This window comes from Vanacampus margaritifer, chromosome 6, assembly GCF_051991255.1.
Source record: "Vanacampus margaritifer isolate UIUO_Vmar chromosome 6, RoL_Vmar_1.0, whole genome shotgun sequence".
NCBI lineage: Eukaryota > Metazoa > Chordata > Actinopteri > Syngnathiformes > Syngnathidae > Vanacampus > Vanacampus margaritifer.
The window spans coordinates 16,085,284-16,102,825 of NC_135437.1; the positions used below are offsets into that span (position 1 = coordinate 16,085,284).

A 17,542-nucleotide genomic window follows, 5' to 3' on the forward strand; every position below is an offset into this window, starting at 1 on the left:
CTAGCTTTTAGCTTAGCCCTCGTCGCGCCCATACAACGTTGCTGTTGGGACGGCGGACGATAGTGGGGGCTGTTCATTATTTACACGATTCTCGAATTTTCGCCTCACTATCCCCATTGTGGCGCTACGTTCATGCCGAGGTGGTGTCAATATTATTAGTGCCACGACCCTGTAAACTAGCGAGGAAAAAAAACGGCCGAAAGGGGATTTTTTTGGCGCAGTATTTTTTTTTTTATTTGAGCTGAGCGCCAGCCACATCGGACGCACGCTGATGGCGGTCACTATCGAGGCTCTCTATCGAAGCTACGGGGTCCTTGCTGATGCCAAGGACGACGTCAGCCAGGTATGGAAAATAGCAAAAACACAGCATCCGTTTTACATATGAGGCTGAGCCAAAACGCTCAACTTTCATTTTAAGGCCAATGTTGCTGGCTACTAGCTTACGTAAGTTTATGTTGTGAGTGGGGGGGCTAAGCTAGCAGCTAGCTGTTAGCCTAGTGATGGGCTGATGTTAATTCACAGTCGAACGCGCTACGAGGCAAGTTTTGTTTTGTTCATAATAAAAACACAATTGCATATTTGGATATTTAAAGCATTTGTCTCTTCTACTACTAAGCGGTATTAATGCGACTCATTACTATCAGGATGAGTAGAAGGTAGGTAATCACTATAAAATGTGTGTTTTTTTTTTAACATTTAGTTCCCCCCCATTTCGATTCCTGACCTGTCTTCCCTCATTTGCTTTCTATTTTTGTGTCCACCATTTCCTTTGCTAAAACCTACTTTCTGCTATTATTTTATTTCAAACACCTTGTCTTCCTGTGCCTTTTACTCCGTCTTGTTTTCCTTCCCGTCATCTTTTCCTTACTTATTCTCTTTCCTTCCTTTTTGTCTTCTTCCCTCTTTCCCTCTATCCGCCAGATTGCCATCCTTACACATATTTTCTTTGGTCACTGAAACCTACTTTTCTTCATTGCCTCTTTTGCTTTCCATTATGCCGGTTTTGTTTATCTGGCATGCTACTGCCTTTCCTTCCCTCCCATTTGCTCTTCCTTCCACTTTTGACCCTCTTTCTTCATCACGGTACTTTTCTTTTTCTCTTCTTTATCATTTTTGCCTTTCCTCCCTTAGCTTATACCTTTCTGCCTTCACTTCCTCCTTCCTTTAATCTCATATCTGCTTTTTACTTCCCTTCCTTTTGACACACCATCTCTCGTTTCCATGGTTTCTTACTTTATTGGTTCCTTTGCCTGAACCTGCTTTTCTGCTTTCCTTCATTCCCTGCACCCTTAACACTCATACCAGTTTTTATTCATGCACCCTTCTGTCATTTCATCAGTCACTTAACCTTGATTCAGGTTTGCCTTCTTTTTCTTCTTTCCTTCCTTGCGTCCTACTTTCATTACACCCTTCCTCCCTCAGAACTACCCTTTCCCCATTTTCTTTCCTTCCTCCACCATCCTTTGTCTTTCTTCCACCTCAGCTCTGCTTTCACTTCCTACATACTTTGCCTTCCTTCCTTCCCTCTGAGCTGCTCGTTATTATGCATCTTTCCTCTACTTAAAACTATTCTTCTGTTTTCTTTCCTTTGGTGCATGTCCAATACTGCTTTAGAATCCCCTTTCTTTGTTCTTCACTCGGCGCATTTGTCCGTATTCAGGGTACATTTGAAAAATGTTACATTTACGTTACTTAATCAGATCTATTTTATCATGGGTTTTTGTTGTCTTTTTAAGGAGCAGTAGCTTTTCCTGCAGCCTCCCACACCATGCAGCAATTTTGCCTATATTTCCAGGACTATAACTGACACCAATCAGTTGTTTTTTTTCAATGAGGAAATCAGTCAGTGTCTATAATTATGTTAAACACATGCACAGAACCAATTTGTTTCCTGTTCCTTGCATTCTGCAGCACAAAGATGCCTACCAAGTCATCCTGAATGGCGTGAAGGGCGGGCCCAAGGAGAAGCGCCTGGCGGCTCAGTTCATCCCCAAGTTCTTCAGCAGCTTCCCGGAGTTGGCGGATGCCGCCATCAACGCCCAGCTGGATCTCTGCGAAGACGACGACGTGTCGGTAAGCGTGACAACTACGTGCAGTCTGTCAAAACGGAATCTCGGGCCACCTTCGTGCGCCGCCATTTACATATGTCTATTGATCACCTGCTCACTTTGGTCCAGATTCGGCGGCAGGCTATCAAGGAGCTCCCACGGTTTGCAACTGGTGATAACATCCTCAAGGTGGCGGATATTCTCACCCAACTCCTCCAGACAGGTATTGGATAAATAGCAAAGTGGTACATTGAATTAAGACTTTTGCACTTAAATGGAACAGTTAATTACGGTACTGCAAGGCCCTCGCAAATGTGCAAGTAGAGCCACAGTCGTCCACCACGCTTTCAGCAAGGGTTAGCCAATAAATCAAATTACTTCGATACATCGTCATTTAAAAAAATCAAATCATTGAACAGTTGCTAAATCGAGTTTTGTTTTCTGGATTATTAAAAGCCGTTGTTCTTGTGTTCTGTTACATCCAAATGTATTTGTGAGTTGTAATTTGGCAGAATGCTGGATGGCTGGTTAACAAGGCATGTGTAACAATAGCTACCAAGTACTTAATTGTGTTACTTAAGCAGAAACAATGATTATTAAGTTTATTTTAAAAATGATTTAAAATCAGTATACATTATTGTTGTCTGAACATTTTTGCACAGAAATTATTTTTGAATAAATAAAACCTTTAAATAAATGTTTGTTGAGTATATTAGATTAAAATCGTAATCGTCCTGAATGACTGAAAAAATTGTAGATTTTATTTTTTGGCCATATCACCCAGCCCAACTTTCAGCCATGAATTCAACAGCCAAGCACACAAAATAAAAAAAATTGAAGAATTAGCAAGAAATAACTGCAAGCCACAACTCAGGCACTGACTCTCATGCCGGCTAACCTCCCAACCACAGCTTCTGATGTCACTCACTAAGACGCGCACAACTTTATGGTACATGCTCAGGTAATCATCGCCACAGCAGACGATGTCGTCTGGGTTTGCTCATGTAACGTTCGCAAGCTGAGCCCTTAGGCACTGTGGTGCGATTTTCAGTCGACAGCAAGTGGTAGTATAAGGCATAATGGCCGCCACCTGAGATGGATAAAATGGGGTGGATTTTGCTGCTTAATTCATATTTCACAAACGCGATATTAATCAGAATACCGTGTTTAGACTAGTGGGGGGTGCATAGAACAAATTGTTTTTCTCCATTAAAGCATAAAAAAATATTGATGTTCTTTGGGATTAGTAGAATTTCATTTCAACAAGGAAAATTGATTGTCTATACGAGTTAATTGATTTACGAGCTGGGTCATGTAATAAATTTAAACTTACAAGTCAAGGTCCTACTGTATAAGTTTGCTGTCACTCATTTTTTTGGTGGTGTTAGATACAAATACAGTTTTAAAGAGTAATATCTGCATTTCTCTTTTAGATGACACTGCCGAATTCAACCAAGTGAACGTTTCGCTGATTTCCATCTTCAAGATTGACGCAAAGGGTAAGTGTGTGTGTGTGTGTGTGTGTGTATGCGTGTGCTTGCATGTGTGTTTTTCAGCAAACGTTTGCATTCCCCCCCCGCTAACATTAATTAAGGATGTCGTGTGTCCTTCAGGCACCCTCGGTGGCCTCTTCTCACAGATCCTTCAAGGGGAGGACATCGTGCGTGAGAGGGCTATCAAATTTCTGTCCACCAAGCTCAAGACTCTGCCAGAGGATGTCATGACAAAGGAGGTGGAGGAGTACGTCTTTGCCGAAGCTAAAAAGGTCGGCCTTGTGTGTTTCTAAATTGAGATCTCTCCCCCCCATTTTTTTTTTCAGCAGTTAATGGTTTCATTTTAGATTCATGGCATATTAAGTCAAATTGGACCTGATTATTAAAGACAAACATCTTAGCTAAGCTCTTGTTGACAATGCGCCCCGCTTGCCCGCTCAGGTGTTGGAGGACGTGACGGGCGAGGAGTTTGTGCTGCTGATGCGCTTGGTGTCGGGCCTGCGCGTGTTGCAGACAGTCGGTGGGCGCCAGCAGCTGGTGGAGCTGGTGGTGGAGCAAGCCTTCCTGGAGCAGGCGCTTAACCCGGCCGACCACGACACGGTGGACCGCCTGCTGCAGTGCACACGCCAGGCACTGCCTCTCTTCTCAGTGAGTACATGGACTGTGTGTTTTTTGTTTAGTTTTTCACAGATTTGAGAAGAGTTTCAGTGTCAGTGTCTCTGTATGAAATGTCTTTCTAATATATATTCCATTCTTTCTCTCTGTAGAAAAATGTCCATTCCACACGTTTTGTGACCTACTTTTGTGAACATGTCCTGCCCAACCTCAGCACTCTGACAACTTCTGTGGCCGAGCTAGACATTCAACTTGAGGTCAGTTTCTATTTCCCTGTTGTGTCCTTTTTTGGGTTCAAGACCCCCACCAGCACAATAAAATTCTGGTGCACAAGCCAAGAGTGTGCAAAAAAATCATCAGAGCAAAGAGTGACTATTTTGAAGATACTAGAATATAAAACATGTTTTCATTTATTTCACCTTTTTTGTTAAGTACATAACCCCACGTGTTCATTCATAGTTTTGATGCCTTCAGTAAGAATCTACAATATAATTAGTCATAAAAATAAAGAAAATGCATTGCATGAGAAGGTGTGTCCAAACTTTTGGCCTGTACTGTATTTCTAACTTCACAGGTAATTGGGTTTGCTCGCTGAATTGTTGAAGATGCGTAGTGTTTAAGTGGCGTCTAAACGTGAAATTACTTCCGTAGCGAAGAAGTACTCTGTTATTCTCGACAAGAGTTCATGCAGTATGTCTGCTTCCAATCAGCACCTCGATTCCCCTGAGCTCAGGTTTGGCGTCAAACATGACGTCAATACTTGCACTGTCGACAAGGTGTTGCGCGTTTGACTTTCTTAACGGCTTTTAAGTCTTCACCTAGTCACACTATTGTTCATTAGCGGTACAAGAAGTCGTGTCTTTTTAACGCCGTCTGTTTGTGCGCAGGTCCTCAAGCTGCTGGCAGAGATGAGTCCTTTCTGTGGCGACATGGACAAGCTGGAGACCAACCTCAACATGCTTTTCACCAAGCTACTGGTGGGTAAACGGCCCAGATCACCTTTGACCAACCTTTTCATTGAGTGTGTGTTACTGCGGTGCAACGCCATGCATTGGGCACCTACCACTGTGACAGGCACGCTTGAATTCAAGCTATTTTAATTTGGGAGAAGTGCACTGTAATGTCTGTCCATCTGTATTTTTTTTTTCTGTCAAAAATCACTATTGGCCTCGACCTAAAATAGAACAAAAAATCCATATCCTTCGGGCTCTATGCTTGTACATTTCAATTAAATTATACCAAATTCCTACCTAATTCTCATTAATTCCCATAGAAAGTTTCTAAAATTCCTTATCTTAAATTTCCATGGAAAGGTAGCAGCAACTTTCTGGAAATGTACCTGAAATTTTCCACCTCTTTGCAACCTTATCGGTGACAGGCATTTTTATTTTTTAGGAGTACATGCCTCTGCCGCCGGAAGAGGTGGAGAATGGCGAGCAGGCATCCGGCGAGGAGCCCAACCTGCAGTTCAGCTACGTGGAGTGTCTGCTTTTCAGCTTCCACCAGCTGGGCAAGAAGCTGCCCGACTTCCTCATTGACAAAGTGGATGCCGAGCGCCTCAAAGATTTCAAGATCAGGTGCACATCACCCACAGTTGATACGAGCCACACCACCTCATAAAATGTCAGCTTTTTTAATGTCATCTAATACCTACATGGTTTTGATTGCACTTACAGGTTACAGTATTTCGCCAGAGGCCTGCAGGTTTACATCAGACAGCTGCGAGTGGCTCTGCAGGGCAAGACGGGAGAAGCTCTCAAGACAGACGAGGTAGACACAGAAAACTTTCTTAGTTCAATCTGTCAAAACAGGCAAGAGCTGAACAGGACCTTTTTATTGTCATCAGAACAAGATCAAGGTGGTGGCCCTGAAGATTACAAACAACATCAACGTCCTCATAAAGGTTGGTTTCAGTTTGATTAGGAACTCACACAAATGTCTTATTCATGTCTAGAAATGAATCAATTATCTATTACATTGTTTCCTCAAATAGTGGTCCCAACTCAAATGAACACCATGCCATCCACTTTGGCAGAATAAATGCGTCCCTCAAATCGAGACCTCCCTTTTTCCATTTGAATAGCTCTTATTATTTCTTATCATATGGACATGGACATTTAATGCTACTGAGCCATTTGAATCTGTTGCGAACCAAAACATTTTATTGTTCCTATGACTACATTTCCATTATTTTGTGCTCTGGCACCATTGTGTGAAAGAGAGGGCACGAATAGTGAGAATAAGTGAGGTTTATTTTTAGCAAAAAGCTCAGGTTAATTCCACAGATAAAACGTGAATAGAAAACCGTGAAGGCGGCTGTTCACTGTAGTCCATATTTTATCGTCATACTTACAGTATGGTTGTGTAATACTAAAAGTTTTTTATTATTTTCTTTTCTATAATTCACCCTTTACTTCAAATCACCCCCCCTCCCCATGTAATTCTGTGTCACAGGATCTCTTCCACAATCCTCCGTCATTCAAGAGCGCCGTCACTCTGTCCTGGAAGCCTGTCCAGAAGACAGAGGTGGCAGCGGTGGCGTAAGTTTGACATTTGCAACACAGCTGATGCCAAAATATCCTTGCATGACTGATTATCAGCTTTCCTGTTGTTTTGAACCCTGCAGTCTTAAGCGTCCGTCTGGTGACGACGTAGGTCCGGGTGCCACCATAAAGAAGCAGACAGTCCCACAACCTCGGCGGGATGCTCGGCAAATCTACAACCCACCCAGCGGCAAATACAGCGCCTCCCTAGGAAACTTCAATTACGGTGGGAATTCAAGCACACTCCTATCATGCCGCACGTTGACGTTTTTGTAGTAATGTACTGAAATGTTCTGGATTATTTTATGGACATGTTATCTTATGACATGATTATACTTTACTAGGTTTGGGTCCCGATGACCAAATGTGCTCTATATTAGTCCTTAAATAACAACAAATATTTTCATGGCATTGTACAAAATTTTGGCACACAAAAACTTGACATGATTGCTCCAAAGACCAGCCCAGTCACACTATATGAAGAGTGTATAGTTACTTTATAGTTAAAAATAAATCATTATCTCATTAACTGCCAGTCCACTAAAAAATGATCTTTGACGTCTATAGTCATCAATGGCAGTGATTCAGCGAATGATTTAATATATTTGCTTGTGAATCCTTTAGTTTTTTATGGGACCTTGAATTGAAAGAAAATTTGATTTTTATTAGTTATTTAAATAGGGAGAAAAAGGATAAATACAGACTTGGGCCCCAGCTTTATTGGTTTAAAAAAATAAGCATCTTTGTTTTTTCTCGTGTGTCAATTTAAATTAAAAAATAAAATCAAAGTAAAAGGTGTGCTTAGACCCTGATTTTATCAGTTAGAATTAAAAAACAAAGTTTAAAAAGTCATTAGAAAAAATCATTTAACATCGGCATTTAAAAGAAAATCTAAAACAAATAACCATGGGCCCTATTTTTCAATTATAATTTTTTTTATCCCAGTCCTTTGTTGATCAATTACTACAAATAATTACTAAGTTAATAGAAAAATCATCCCCGGGGCCCTTTTTCTTCAATTCATAATAAAAATGTTTAAAGATAAAACCATGAGTTTTTGGATCCTCAAAAGTTATTGAAAAAAAAATACTTTCTCTGACATCTGATGAGTTTGAAATATGTGCTTGCTTGATATATGGAGAGAAAGTAGTTTTAAAAAAAAAAGGGTGCCTTAAGTGAGGCTGCTGTTTGTGTAATGATTCAAAAACTTTTCGATTTAATTTATTTTGTGTGAATTGTGTGGGCCATTGCTAACGTGGTTTCCACCACTAATGTTGCCTACAGAGCAGCGCGGCGGCTTCAGGGGCGGACGGGGACGGGGCTTCGGCACCAGAGGCAACAGAAGCCGAGGGCGGATCTATTGAGGCGGGTCATGAGGGGGGTGGGGTGGGGTCGCTTGTCACTCACTGAACTGCATCACATTGGGATCCTTACCATCAACCTAAATGGACTATGTATGTACCACCACTACTGTCCCGCTTCCGTTATAAAAAAAAAAAGGGGGGGTCTCCATAAGTCCCCCCCAACTCTTCGTCCCAATGGACTTTTCTATCCAGACCAACTAGAACCCATCAAGAAGCCAAGGCCCGTAGCTCTAGATCCTCTCCCTTGTTGTTTTTACCAATGACGTTTATCCTTGTGGAACAAAAAGACTACCAAGTCGTGACACACAAATAGTTTTGGTCCCGCTGGGTGTTTTTCAAAACAGAAAAGAGAAAAAAAAGAAAAAAACAACAGTCCTCATTTTGGTTTCCCACGTGATGTTGGAATGCATTTGTTTTTACCTTTTTATTTAATCTTGTTTTCATTTAAGAAAAATGTTATTAGAGCTTCAGTTTGAATTGGCTGACTATTACAACTTTGTACGAATTGCTGATGTTGTCGGATTTTTATCATAAACTTGTACGGAAGTATGAACGGTGGTTGTCATGTCTTAATGTACACACATACGCAATGAGCCGACAATAGCTTTTTCTTTGAATTGTTACACTACCGGAGTAATAACAAAAATGTGATAACACATACACAAGGGTTTGTATACCTAGAGCAGGGGTAGGCAGAGCCGTGGTCCAGCTTTTTTTTTTTTTTTGGGATATGTCCCTCTTCCAACACATGTGATTCAAATGATCAGCTCATCAGCAAGCGCTGGCGAAACCTGATAACGATCCTCACCTGTGTTGAAGGACGGAGACACGTAAAACATACAGGACTAGCTCTCTAGGATCAGGGTTGCCTACCGTCTGACCTAGAGTCTCAGAAACATAAAATATGGACGATACATTTTCCTATGTATGCAAACTTATGGCCCACCCTGTAGAACCAGAAATGCAACTGATGTATATACATCAACAATACATTATATCTACTGAGTGATTGAAAAGTAACTCTTCTTTTTGGAAAAAAATAAATAAATCATGCAAAATGGGGACACTCTACTTTTGAGTGGCTGAGTGCCCAGAAATAGACGGATGATCATGCTCCTGACTTGATATATACACACATAATATACACATGAAAGGGGAGTTGGACCCCAACTGTACATATTCCTAGTCGACATAACCATTGCAATTCTGAAAAACCGCTACCTCAGTTTTATAAAATGTCCACAGTTGGCATGATTTTTTTCTGTCTTGGGATGGAGTATAAGATAAAGGAGCTATATATATATATATATATATATATATAGATATATATATATATATATATATATATATATATAATATAAATAAATGAATGTTGTGATAGGCTCTCCCCTGTAGGGGGCGATCCAGACCAGGGTTTTCCCTCCTGCCAGAGCAACAACCAGTTCTATTTTTAGCTCTGTTGAACGTTTCAAGCGTCATTCTTTCTTTGTCTTGCATGCAGAGAAAACACTGCAGATATGTATTAATGTTTTCTAAATGAAAATTCACATTAGTTTCTATGAAATACAGGTGATGTGACTGTTCTGTCCCATTCAAAGCATACAGCAAAATGTCACATCTTTTACTGATTTCTGCAAAGGTGCCTTTTGAAAATAAGCGTGTATCATGATTGATGTAGGATTATAGCTTGTAAAGAAAAAAAATAACAGATGGTGATAATGTATTGTTTTCCCCTATTCAAAGCATGCAGCAAGATTTCACACTCAAATTCTGCAATTGCTGCCTCAAAATGATTAAGGTGTGTCGCGATCATGTTGCCAAAAAGCTCTCAAATTGATGCAACGCAAACTATAACCACGATGAGCACATTGTTTTATTAACACCCAAAAACTGGGCATAACAATAAATGTTTACACTGAATCTCATTAGATTAACTTCTGAACGAGATGGCCAGAGAGCATTTATGTTTTAGCAGTCCGACGTCTGTATCGCCTGTGGTGCGTTCAAGGTCCTTCTCGAACTTCTCCCCTTTGGCCAGCAGGTGGTGGTAAACAACCGTGGGGGAAAAAAATAACTCTCTCTTTGGTGATTGATCGTGACCAGGTATTTCCCAAAGCACGCACACACATACACACTCTGCAGAGCTGAGAATAATGCAGTGGTACAGCAGGAGGAGGAGGCGTGGTCGGCCAGGGGATCGAAGCTTTTGGGGAGCATAGCACCCTTGCCCATAACTGCTGCTACCAATGTTTGACATGTGATGTGGTATACTTTGGATCACAAGCTGTTTGTCTCTTTTGCCATAGTTTTGGTTTTCCCTTCCCGTTTTCAGAGCATATCAATTTGTACGGGCTCAAAGGTGTTTGGACACGAGCAGCCATGCACTCATAATACTGCCTCCATCTTGTGATGTGGTATGCTTTGGATCGTGGCTTTTCTTTTTACATGCTTTTCTATTCCCAATGTGTGACCAATTTATGCAGAGAGCCTTCAATTTTAGGGCCTCAGAAGTATGCTGACAATTTTTTAATATTTTTTTTATATTGTGTTCGATTGTTGTTCCCCCATCAGATTCTTCATATAACTCACAGCCAAACACACATTGGATTGTCCGCTCAGATGGAAACGTGAGCAAGAAATTTAAGGTAACGCCACTTCTCACCTTTTAGTGTCTGCTCGGGTCATTTAGTGTTACCACGGGAACCACACAAGCCAATGTGAGTCAATTCACAAAGTGAGAATAAAATATACATTTTTTTTATAGTTAATGTAAAGCATGTATAATCTATTGATAGTCTTGTTCAAAACTACATTATTTTTTTTATATGGCACATTTCTCAATAATGGAGAATCCACATAAAATGTATTGGTTGTCTTAAACCTAAATAAATAGAAAACTTATTTTTAGTGTTTACAGATCATGCATTATATCTATCAATTGTCTTAAAATAAAATATGTCAGCATTTATTAGCGCACATACCTATTGATTGTTTGCGTAAATAAATGTCATTAAATAAAAAGGATGTCATATTTATAGTTAATAAAAAGCACCTGTAATATTGTCTTAAAATAAAATGAGGTTTAATTAAAATTGTAATTTACTAGTTAATGCAGAATGCATGTAAAATCTGTTGATTGTCTAGCTTAAAATATAAAATAAAACGAACAAAAATGAATTTTTTTTTTCAAAAAGAGAGTTGTACGCTTGATTCTTGAGACTGTAGCGCAAAAAGGCGAGTGTGCACCCAAACGACTGATATCCCAGAACCGAGTTTGCGTTGCTTTCAAATTCGCCCATTGAAATTCCTCCTCTTGAAGCCGGCATTGGAGCCCGCCGTTAGAGGCCTGTAAAAAGACTATAAAAAGAATCAACTGCGTCAGCATTGCACTTTTGTTTTTTTTCTTTTGATATCACAGAGAGCAGGCGCCATATTTATACTCCAGTTAGATTGTTTTTTGTTTTTGTTCTAAACTTTGAATTATTACATCCTTTCCAACTTCATTGTTTTTTGAAGGTCAAGCAAAGGGCTATTGAAAGAGTTTCTCTGGAACTCTCCTTGGTGCTGAACTACTATGTCCGAAAGAGAACTGTCACTTGGTCCCTGCCCACCATATATTTGTTTACATCAGTTGTTACGTGGCGCAATTGTGACATGCAGTTAGCTGGCTAGATCTGCCTACGCCCCAAAAATGAATCTCCCTGTCAAATATTCTGCTGATGTAGCCAATTTAGAGTGCCTAATTGTTGGCCATAAGTGTGCGCACATCAAACAAAGAAACGCAAGCTTATGAGAAGGGCGAACTTAAAAAATAAATAAATAAATAAAAAAAATTGTAGAGCGTGTGAACAGGGGTTCTGAGCTGGCGTGGCCGCTTTAGAGTGCCTTGTCGCAATAAAGTATTCCAACCACTGGAGGCTTTAGGTGGCTGTATTTCTGCGGCTCCAACATGTACATATGTGTCGGTGTAAGAAAGATGCTAACCGAAGTAGCATCCATTTTTTGGGGGAGATTGTTTTGGAGATATTTAATTGAAAGTTGAGCAGGGCAGTGTCATAGAGCATTCACGCTCATAATTTTTCACAATTTTGAAGCCTCTTTTTATATACTTCTCTAATCATTCAAACATTTCTTCCAATGTTCTGTTCTCAGTCATTGTTGTTTTTTCGCTCCAGAATGCCATGATAGTCTTGAGATTTCTTTCCACCCGGCACATGATTTTTTTTAGGCAGCCTCAGACCATACCTGATGCTAGCGCAACAGGATGTACAGTGTTCTTTTCTTTTTACACATGGCACAGGCAAACTCTTGGTGCACTTTTAAGAATGAAAAACCCACAATCACTGAAATTGAAGCCACAATGCTTTTTGTACAATGTTTTTGTGATGATTGTGGATTTTTCTTGGCTTCCTTCGCTATCCGCTCTTTTTATTCCTCTGCTTCTTATTTGTCTGTTTTCTCCTCCTCTTCTTCCTCTCTTTGTTCTTCCCTTTTCTACCCTTTCTGTCTGTTCTTCCTCCACTTATTGTTCTTCTTATTCCTCCTCTTTGTCCTCTTCCCTTTCTTTATGTTATTACTGTTAGAGTTATTATTATTGGTATACCCAAACATTATAAACCCCGGTATGTATTCATGTATGTATGGATATGCATGAAAAGCCGTCCACCCCCTCATGCGCAAAGCTGGGAATAGTAACAGTGCGGCGAGGCTGCGCTAAATATAGCAGCCAGTGAGTGTTAACATGTCAACTTCAGCGGGAGTGCAGAGGAGCGCTTGCTGCTGCACGCGTGTGTTTGTGTGTGTGTACATACGAACCTACGTACGCACATGGTGTTAGCTATGAAAATCTCAAACGCAACCCCACCGAAAACAATGACATCATCTTTCAAGTTAAAGCAGAGTGCGCATTGAATCTATCTATTGTCTTTTAATACAATTTTTAAAAAAAATTCTAGTTAATGCAGCGCATACAGAAGATTTATTAATTGTCCTGCTTAATATAGCAACTTGACAAAGGACCGCCGTCTTTGCGAAAAAGGGGGGAAAAACATGGACTGAACACATAAAATGCGATAACAATGAAAAAAAATCCATGGGGAAAAACAAAACTTATTGATGACTGAAGTACATGACCTATTCTGCTGCTTCACTGCCTTTTCTCTATTTAAATAAAAAAAATTAGTGCAAAGAGACACCGTTTTGAAGCGTGGACTTGGAAACCCCTCGAAATTTCTGACCTGCACGTGTTGATTGCTGGATATATATATATTTTTTTATAACTCAAACCTGAGAAGAGAAAAGACAAGTTTGAGGAGTTATGTTGAGAAATAATAAAGTTATACTCTAATTTGAAGACATTTTTGACCAGATTTTTTTAAATAGATGATGTCACACACAATCATTCCTGAAAAAGGCCATTTTTTAGTCCTGATAGCCAACTGCACGGTTTCATTGATGACGATTTAATCAGACTGGATGAAGGATTTTGACAAAGTGGTGGTGGGAAAAGGAGGAGTGGGAAGGTCTATTTTTATCATGGCTGCCTCTCGGAAATAGAATGAGGGCTAAAAAAAAAAAAAGGCTCAGTTAGAGCTCCATTGAAGACGCCTGTGCAGCAAAGCGTGCACTTATTTGATTGAAGGAGACTTTAAACATGCTCCCCACCCGTCCCAACCGAAGCGTGTTATGTAATGGAGCATGTGAATGTCAGGAGCGAAGGAGGAGAAAGAGGAGGAGGTTGTCTTTCCTTTCCTTTTCATCTTTATTTTTCCTTCCCTTTTTTAGCATACAGATCAACAACGCAATAACTTTTTTTTTTAAATCATAATATATAATCTTAAATGTTGCATAAAAATACTTTTAAAATTGAACTTAAAATCAATTTAATTTTTAAACAGAATTTAAAATGATGAATTTAAAGTTACAATTTGGTTCATTTGTAGTTTGTGAAACCACTTTATAAAAGGATATTAAATAAAGCTAATGATTTCCCCAATATTTAGATAGTTTCCCAGTAAAATGTGTAAAATAATGACGTACAGTATTTTAAAATAAATGTAGCCATTTATGGAAATTAAATATATATTTTTAGTCTCTTTAAAATAAAAGGAATGTACAGTAGACAACACACAAAAGGGTCTAAAGTTTATAAATTATTTTAAAAATAGACATTTTCTCAATAACATAAAATAACACTATTAAAATTTTTTTTTAAATACAGTTTCATTTTGCTAAACACATTCTATTTTTTTCAATCTGTTTTTAAATTAGATAATTTAATCTCATTTGACTCACTATTTGGCAACTCCAAGCTACCTGCCCTACACTTTTTTCATGTTTTTTTTCTCACCAATGTAGGATCTTGAGTTAATATTATACCATTTATTATTCAATAATAATCTGGTTGAACTCAGGGGCAAAAGAGTATGGCAAAGAAAAAGGCGTGTTCAGATATCCCAAAATTCCTGGCAGGCAGGGAACACTGCATACTCCACTTTTCACATGGCCTCCTTCCTTTAACACACATGCACACACACATCAGTGGAACACTAATTCTGCATTCATTCACAATCTCTGCTCGCAAAAAGGCGTGAATGGGTGAGTCTGGAAGTGATGAATGAAGGAGTGAGTGAATGAAGAAGGCAAGCCCTCCTTCCTCTCTGTCTCAATGGGGCTTGTCCTCCCATTTCTTCTCCTTCTACTCTGCTTCTTATTAATCACACATGGAAAGCAAACACACACATTAGCATGAAGGAGAGTGGGGGAGGTGTTGCATTTGTGACAAAGGCGTTCTCTGGAGATGCTTTATTGTGTGCAGCAGAGCTCCCAACCAAGCATGTGATGCCAAGGATTCTGTGTGTGCGCGAAGTCTAAAAATAGCCCCACTATAGCTCTGCTCTTCCATTGACATCATTTAGGCAGGAGAGATGGAAAAATAAATAGTGAGGAGAGAGAGAGGGGTGGGGAATGGAGTAGGGTTCCTTAAAGAAAAGGTCTCATTTAAACTCTTTTTTTAAAAATATAATACGCTTTCTTTCAAATATAGTGGGGGATGGGGACCGGACAATAGCAAAAATCTGTGAAAAATTATAATTGCTATTTTAAAAAAAAAACAGCATTTTTCCAAATGTCTGTTTAAAAAATTTAATAAAAAATAAGAGGGGATTTGTGTAAAATTAACAAACATGAATAAGGGGCAAATCAAGAAAAAACAAAACAAATAACCTTGGTTTTCCGCGAATGACCGTATAAAAAAAAATAACCCGTGAATTCCGCCGAACCAGACGATAACCGATCACCTGTATCAGTTTCCCAGTAGATTTTTTTAGAAACCTATATGAATACAAAAATTAAAGGTGCATAATTGTAAAAATATCAAAAAATGTGTAAATGAATTGAAAAGCATCAATCAATGTAAGAATGAAAAATAAATTGTGATTTTTATCAACCCAATTTAATCAAATTAGTCTGGGATCACTGTTGGGCAAGTCCAAGTTGCCGCCTAACGATTTTCTTTTCTGGTAATTTCTTCTCTCCAACGAGTTCAGAAAATTGAATATTCAACAATAATCATGTTTAACTCACTGAGCTAAAGAAGCAGCACAGCTACAAACATGGACTCACATTTGACAAACAGTCGAGCTATTGTTTTATTTTTGGCACTGAAAAAAGAGACCCATTCTCATAAAGGACTCCTTTTTTAAAGTGGCGCTCAAAATTGGAGTAAGGTCCCTTGAATGCCTCGCCTGGGACCAAATACTCGAAACGGGAAGACAACAGCCGCTCTTTACCGGAAAGATGCGGCCCACCAGCATGAGTGGGAAGCCACCAGCAGATGGGAAGGGACATCAGAACAAATTAAAAGGGCGTGTGTGTATTTGTGTGTGCATGTTTCCAAGTGCCTTAGTCACGCCCAGCATCTTGCCGTGTGTCGTCAGCCTTGGCAGCCACGCCTGAGTGCAGCGTGACTTTCTCCAGTGACGTGCTTCTGTCGTACATACCCCCCCCCCCCCCGGCGGGGGCTCTCCTCCATCTTGTCCTCATTTTTAGGGCTCACATGATTGATTGGTGGTTCTTTTTGGGGTTTACGCACCAAAAGAGCAGATTTCCATGGAACCTTTGATGTAAAACGATTTAAAAAATGGCGCAAGGTTGCAAGTTGTGGAGTCCCTGTCATACTTAATAATCCAGGAAGTTCTCTGCTTGTCAACAAATTGACATTGAAATTAAGATGTTTTTTCCTCCACACTTTCTTTAGAAGAATGAGGTAGCCTGACAGCTAAAAAGGCTAATAAAACAAATAACGATCTTAAAAGGTCCCCTTCCTCTATTCCTACTTCTTGTGCTCTCCATGAATCACAAAGTAGCCAATGAAAGCTAAGAAATGTAGGCCAAAAGTTTTTTTCCAAACCTTTTTTCCCCATTTACGATTCAAAGGAAAGTTAACCGTTCTACTATCCCAAAATGTAAATGGTGCAGGCCACTTCATCTATTCTTTGTTTACCCTTAACCAACCAAGGTAGCAGCCTGTTAGCTAACAAGCCTAACAGAAATGTAGCACTTAAAAGAAAGTTTTTGTGAATTTATTGTCCCTTTTTGCAGCTACAGTGGAAATGTTCCCCCGTCCCGAATGTAAATGATACAGTATTCATCAGTCATCTATTATGTCATTCTCCATGAACCAGCGGTAGCCTGCTAGCTAACAAAGCTAACAGGAATTTTTCACTATTAATTTCTATTCCGTTTTTGAATGACCGTAGAAATTTTTTTCCCCCATCTCAGCGTTTTCATGATTTCTTTATTCTTTCCCACCATTTTTTAGTCCAAATGTAAACTTTACCCATTCCAAAACGCAAGTGGTCGAGTCCACTCATGAACCACAAAGTTCAAGGTGAAAGTTTTTGCTGTAAAATGCGGAGATGATGAACGTAGTTTGACTTTTACATTGTTACATTACACTTGTATCCGGGCCGTGGTTGTGATTCTAAACTCAAATGGAAGCAGTGTTTGTTGGCTATTTGGCCTTTGCGGAGATCTCTACCTTTTCTTCAGGCTTTTGAAAAATACAGTTAGCATGTTATAGCGCCACCTGCCGCTTCAGCCTGTGAAGTCCATTTTTCCCCTCAGAACTGCCTGGACACTTCTTGAGATGATCGTGTCCAAATAGAATGGACACCCATTTAAGCAGGTTAGCGTGACGCATCTTCCTCCACTTCTTCTCCAAAACAAGCACCCACCAAACGTGTTCTCGTGTGTTTGTGTCACCTTTAAAGCTCGAAGTACCAAAAGGCGAGAAATGGAACCTCCCACGTCACTGGAGCTACTGTCCACCTCAATTCAAGTGGGTGAATCATAACAGCTAATTCTGTCCTGACGCTGTTTGTGAGTGTTTATAATTTTTTTTTTGGGTCTCTCTTTGTCACTCTTTCCTTCACACGTGGAAATGTGGAAAAATACAAAATAAACAGCTTTGTTATTCT

General features: G+C 39.7%; 1 protein-coding gene across 3 annotated transcripts; it reads left to right on the plus strand.

The window, feature by feature from the left end:
- The first annotated feature begins 6 nt into the window (after window positions 1–6).
- On the plus strand, window positions 7–17,225 carry api5 (apoptosis inhibitor 5). Of its 3 annotated transcripts, XM_077569051.1 has the most exons (15): window positions 7–343; window positions 1,912–2,073; window positions 2,178–2,271; window positions 3,482–3,547; window positions 3,662–3,813; window positions 3,983–4,189; window positions 4,309–4,413; window positions 5,044–5,133; window positions 5,552–5,733; window positions 5,833–5,926; window positions 6,003–6,059; window positions 6,611–6,696; window positions 6,783–6,925; window positions 10,635–10,708; window positions 17,190–17,225. In XM_077569051.1, exons 1-15 carry the CDS (start codon window positions 272–274, stop codon window positions 17,208–17,210), a joined length of 1,605 nt encoding a protein of 534 aa, XP_077425177.1. In that variant the 5' UTR covers window positions 7–271; the 3' UTR covers window positions 17,211–17,225. The 3 variants fall into 3 exon arrangements, with proteins under 3 accessions (XP_077425177.1, XP_077425176.1, XP_077425178.1); XM_077569050.1 differs by lacking the exon at window positions 17,190–17,225 and having other exon boundaries at window positions 10,635–10,777; XM_077569052.1 differs by lacking the exons at window positions 10,635–10,708; window positions 17,190–17,225 and adding an exon at window positions 7,984–8,616 and having other exon boundaries at window positions 8–343.
- Window positions 17,226–17,542: the final 317 nt, after the last annotated feature.